This window comes from Branchiostoma floridae, chromosome 6 (genome assembly GCF_000003815.2).
Source record: "Branchiostoma floridae strain S238N-H82 chromosome 6, Bfl_VNyyK, whole genome shotgun sequence".
In the NCBI taxonomy this organism is placed as follows: Eukaryota; Metazoa; Chordata; class Leptocardii; order Amphioxiformes; family Branchiostomatidae; genus Branchiostoma; species Branchiostoma floridae.
In genome coordinates, this window is record NC_049984.1 from 9,258,494 (window position 1) to 9,263,939 (window position 5,446).

At 41.9% G+C, this 5,446-nt stretch overlaps 1 protein-coding gene and 1 non-coding gene across 2 annotated transcripts in view; one reads left to right on the forward strand and one right to left on the reverse strand.

Annotated features, from left to right (window-relative positions):
* Positions 1-3,377, reverse strand: part of LOC118418484 (proton-coupled folate transporter-like) — a gene marked incomplete in the record, with an annotated part of 6,363 nt that extends 2,986 nt beyond the window's left edge. The window contains 7 exon segments of the mRNA XM_035824430.1: positions 97-224; positions 456-514; positions 605-765; positions 1,065-1,184; positions 1,455-1,643; positions 2,360-2,453; positions 3,102-3,377. Of these exon segments, the coding sequence (XP_035680323.1) occupies positions 97-224; positions 456-514; positions 605-765; positions 1,065-1,184; positions 1,455-1,571 (585 nt within the window).
* A 694-nt stretch (positions 3,378-4,071) lies between these two features.
* On the forward strand, positions 4,072-4,144 carry Trnar-acg. Its single transcript has one exon. It is a non-coding gene; the product is annotated as a tRNA-Arg (tRNA).
* Positions 4,145-5,446: the final 1,302 nt, after the last annotated feature.

Consider the following 5,446-nt stretch of genomic DNA (forward strand, 5'->3'; position numbering starts at 1 on the left):
TGTGAGAACTTACAATAGAGAAAACGTGCAGAAGCCACTAGTCATTTCTGTTACGTTATTCACAGTCTATCAAGTACAAAACATCAATGGCTCACCTGCGGCGCTTCGCACGATGGCGAGGCGAACATCTCGGCTCTGCCCCTTTTCTGTGATGTCAGCCACGTACGAGGTACAACCAGTGATGAATGATGCCGAGCCGCCCATCACACCGAAGATGAAACTGCCTGGAAGGACAGACAGATGTCCCATTATATCACCTGATAGCATAAAGCTATAGAGTTTCTGCTCACATCTCACTCACTCACTCACTCACTCACTCACTCACTCACTCACTCACTCACTCACTCACTCACTCACTCACACTCACTCACACACACAGGCACACTCACTCACATAACCTCTCACACTCACTCACTCACACACAGACTCACTCAGTCACTTACTCACTAACTCACCTACGAGAAACATTGATAGCGGAAGGTCGAAATAGACGACCAATGCGCCCAGTAGGAGCCTGCAAAATAAACAGAAGATGGTATCAAATTCATAAAACGACAGAAAAAATTGAAATAAAGGAAAAACATGTCTCACTACAAAAGCTTACCAGATCAAAGTGCCGAAAAGGGGGGCGATGAGTGTAATCTTCCGCCCGAGTTTGTCCGAGAGCGACCCAAGCACGAGCACCATGACCAGAGACGGAAGCGAGATGCTCAACTTGATGTAAGTCAGCCAGTTGGCTGCTTCTTCTTCGACCCTCTTGTTCCCCTGAGAGTAAAATCTTGCTCAATAATCTTGACTTTACAGATAGCATCCATATCAAGGTGGTTAACGTTATATCTATATAACCTTCATGCATCCTCTATTTTTTGTCGGTGACACCAAGGAGGTTAACATCTGCTTAGTGACACTGAGGAGATCTTCTCAGTGTCACAGACGAAACGAAGTGCATTTGGTGTAATTGAATTGATACGGCCTTATCAAAAATCAATGTATATGTATATAATGTGTATACATTTTATCTATAAACAAAGGATGCCACGACAATAAGTGTATAAAAAGCCAACCTTGCTGGCAGGGTGAGATGTGTTGACGTCACAGTGTGAATTGGAGGGAAGAGTGTCATTCCCCAGTTTGTAGTAGATGTACTGTTGCTGCAGTGGCAACACCATGACGACCGCCAAAACCTAGGGGAAGAAATTGAGTTATTTCTCGCAAAACAAAACATCAAAAAGAACATGAAGGGTATAGTTCAATGTACAATGTACAATGTATAGTTCTGCTACATTGCGTGTTTCAGTAAAATTAGAAAGTTGCCTGTGGCTGTGTGTATTGATGTCACCATGTCCAATGCTATCCCTAAACCTATCATCTTGTATGAGTATATTAATCATTTTAATGATTTAAACAAGTCTATGGATTTACGATCTCGAGTCATTCAATATTTGAGCACTTACCAAGAGGAAGGCAATTGGCTCAATTGTTACGGGACAGTACGGTTTCACCCTCGTGGATACATTGTCGGTAGGGGGCGCTGTTATCCTTACTACCTCGACCTCCTCTTTTGCTGCCATGGCACCTACAGAGGTCAGGTCAGGTCAGGTCAGCAGATGTTTCTCAACAGACCAACTTCCGCTGCCTAGAGACTGACAGATGGGAATATAATCAGTTTTTATTAAGATATACCTAAAAAATATTGTGAGAATGAAAAAAAAACGAGACATTTTACTTCCTTGAAGTGTAGAGTTACTGAATATAATACACCCTTCCATTTTGCTCAACCAAGGAGGTTAAACCTTGGCTCAACTTCCTGGTTGTTCACGTAACGTTATAACGTTAAGTAATAGATAGAAGATGGGCGTGGCTTGATTATGTGAAAAAGGGGTTGCCCCACCCACAAGGGAGTTCCTTTAACACCCGATGCGAATGTGCACTGGTTGGCTGTGCGATTGACAAAAAAATTCTCTACAAGGACTGCACGCCCCACTGATCTCTGAGCAAACGGAGGCCAGATCAACAGACGCGCGCTCAAAAAAACAGTAGAGTAATACATTCGCCCATGTAATCAAAGACCTCACCAAACAACTGGAGACTTACCCTTTATACTTCCATGCTTCAGCTGATCCCGTGCCAACCGGTACCCGACTTTTCGTGCTCCTCGTGCTGCAGATGTTACCGGTCTAGCGACATTTTGGTAGACCTTTTATTTACCTGATGGGACAGGGCACTGTTTGACAGGTCGTAGAGTAACACAACCCTGCCCCACCTAAAAACAATGTGTACAGTTCGCCCTGGCCTGTGCTCTATTCTCAAATTCGCTCCTTTTTAAACACGTAGCATAGCATAGCGTAACGTTACCAACCGGTTTGTTCTGGAAAAGCTCGTACCGTAGTGAAGATGATGTTCACAGGTTCTTCCGTCCCATGGGTCCGGTCACTTTAGCTGTTTGGCTGCTACTGAAATGTCAACAGGCAGTCACGAATGATTTGCCAACTGAAATTGGGTCATAATGGGGTCGACCGGTCACGGGGTGCTTCATGACGCGCGCGGGTCAAAAGTTGACCCCCTTTACTAAATGGCCTAGGAAAAACATGTTGTGTTTGTTGTTACCCGACGGCCCATAGCAAAAATCTGCCAACCCAAATTTTTTTGGTTGGCCGCTGCCATAAAATTTTTGCTCTGACATCTGAATGGTCAAGTTCAAAACAGACTGTTCCTGTATTTTTGGCACTTAAATTAGATCAGAGATTCGAACATTTGATGTAAGAATATACTCCAGTAAATATTCACCTTATTGTTCAGTTTATGCTTGTGCTTGTACAATTTATATCTGTATAACTACAATATGAAAATATGATACCAGCGCCTGATTTGGTGATTGGTTGTGTGTGTGTGTGTGTGTGTGTGTGTGTGTGTGTGTGTGTGTGTGTGTGTGTGTGTGTGTGCGCACGGCGCGTGCGTGTGTGTGTGTGTGACAACAGCCTGTAACAAGGGTTTTGTACGACATATGCACGACTATATCCTGCGCAATCGAGCGACACTGAATGAAATCGATAGAATTTGTATACAACGGATATCATGAACATTGACAAAGTCTTTAATACCTGATTTGACGTAAGCTGATACGAAAACGTCGTCGTCACTGACTTCAAACGAGTCCACCAATTCAGCTGCCCGTTGGTCGGCTAAAGGCATCCGAGTGAAGTCACGACTTAAAAAGGCGGACATAATGGAGGGATTGTGACACATAGTCAGGTCTGGGTAGACTCACAATACTCACAATACTCAGGTCTGGGTAGACTGATGGGAGGACTGTACCTCTTATATTTGGGAGCAATTTGAGTCAAACCACGCCAAGTCACCTGACAATAGCAAGACCGAGTGAAAATTATATTGTTGAACGTGCGGTCGTTGACCATTAGGACGTTGACCGTACGGAGGTTGCCACGCTAACTTGTCTTTCTGGTCTCGGTTCGGAGTTTTTTGTAACCTTTGGGGGACCATCAATAAAATGAAATTTTCAACCAAAAACTGATGATTTGGGGCATTTTTTTCCAGGCTTTCCTGGGATAATGACTAATATGACAATAAAGATCAACATTCTCTCTGTTTGATGAGTGAAAAGGAAGAATCGTTGCGTTGAGTTTTCCAAGATTGAATCTCCGATGGCGCTAAAGCACCCCAAACGCACATAGAATTTATTCGAACTGTGTAGGTCTATGAACTTTGAAAAAAGTTTAGTTTACCCGGGTCAATTGGTAACTCATTAAATCCGTTGATTATTGAAGGCCCCTCTACTTACTGTATAACCATTGAGCACTCTTGAACACAATCCATTCAGTTGATACGATATCATATTCATACAATGTACCACTGGTCACTGTGGATATCATGCCTTGGACTGAACAAGAACAAGAATCAGCAGAATTTCAAAATACAAGGTTTTCAGGTCATACGGGGGATTTACTGACCAAAGCTCAGAAGTCAACTCTTATACAAAGTGTAAGATAGGCAATTAGCCCATAAAAATTGTTTAGACCTCTGCAAATACTCGTGACGTGCCATTTCGCAAGCGGGTCTGTGGCGCAACGGATAACGCGTCTGACTACGGATCAGAAGATTCCAGGTTCGAATCCTGGCAGACTCGATATTTTCGTTTTTCACCAAATCACTTCCGACATGTTCATTTACTGAGCTCACTGTAATTGCTGTGGTCAAATTCAATATCAGTCAAACGGTTGTCTCAGTAACTTACTGATTGGATATCCATTTTGACTGCATGTATGTTAGACAATCTAATAGTCTGATAGATAAATTTAGATCAGTCCGAAACACTTCTTTTCTGTCGTAACCTAACAGTTTATATTTTATAACCTTCCATAATTGCTTGTTTTAATCCGTGGTTTAATCGCATGATGTCAACATTGTTGAAAAAAAAAAAACGTTATGCTAACTGAACAATGGAGGACTTTCATTTCATAAGATACACCAACGGTAAACCCGTAGTCTTGAATACACACTCTACTGCGGCATTAGAAAGGATACATCCGACAAACACCTGTCCGCATGTCTGGTACTGGTGGAATATGTCCCTTTGTGTTTCAATCGGCTTCATCAAATGTTGGAGTCGACAATTTTACAATGAGTCTGAAAATCTAGGTTGTCTAACGATCCATGTGTTTCACTGAATACATGTTCAATTAAAGATACACGGGGATATTGAACAGTAAAGTGGAAACTTGCATAATAGACCTTTAAGGTCGGCTTGCAGAATAAAGTATTGGTGGGTCAAAGGGTATCTCACTGCACTTGGGGCACCGGTGCGACACTGAGGGGTTCGTTCACTGCGGCACCGTTGTGTTACTTTCTCCGATTTTTTAAATAATGATTTAGGTATTTGCGTATTACCTAAAAGTATGACTTAGAAGAGAACAAAATACACAAAACGTAAGAAAATTCCTTCTCTGAAATTCGTTGAGTAATCTTTCGAACCCGCGCAGTGCCCCACCGGTGCCCAAGTGTAGTGAGATACCACCTTTAGAGAAGTTTCTTAGAAATCCAGAATACAATGTGCTTTTGCAATAGGGATTCTAATGTGCAAGATTAAACTGTATGCACAACATAATCATACTCTTCAGTGGCTCCAAGTCTACATTTTGTAGTGCAATATACAAAAGCAATGTACAAATGTACATACACAGTAACGCCGTGCTTAAATAAACTGCTTTTGTTAGTGGCACAACATGACAAATGCACAGAAAGGACCAATGTTTGATCAATAACTAGTTTTGCTTGTAGAATATAGTATTAAATGCTAATAGGCTTCAAAAGCTGTATTTAAGTTTTGAATTCTAAAGTTATTACTACCTTTGCTATAGTCTTCATACATCGGCACCTGCAACTATAGAAAGGGTTCGCAATTGAATTACGATAATGCGAATAAGTACAT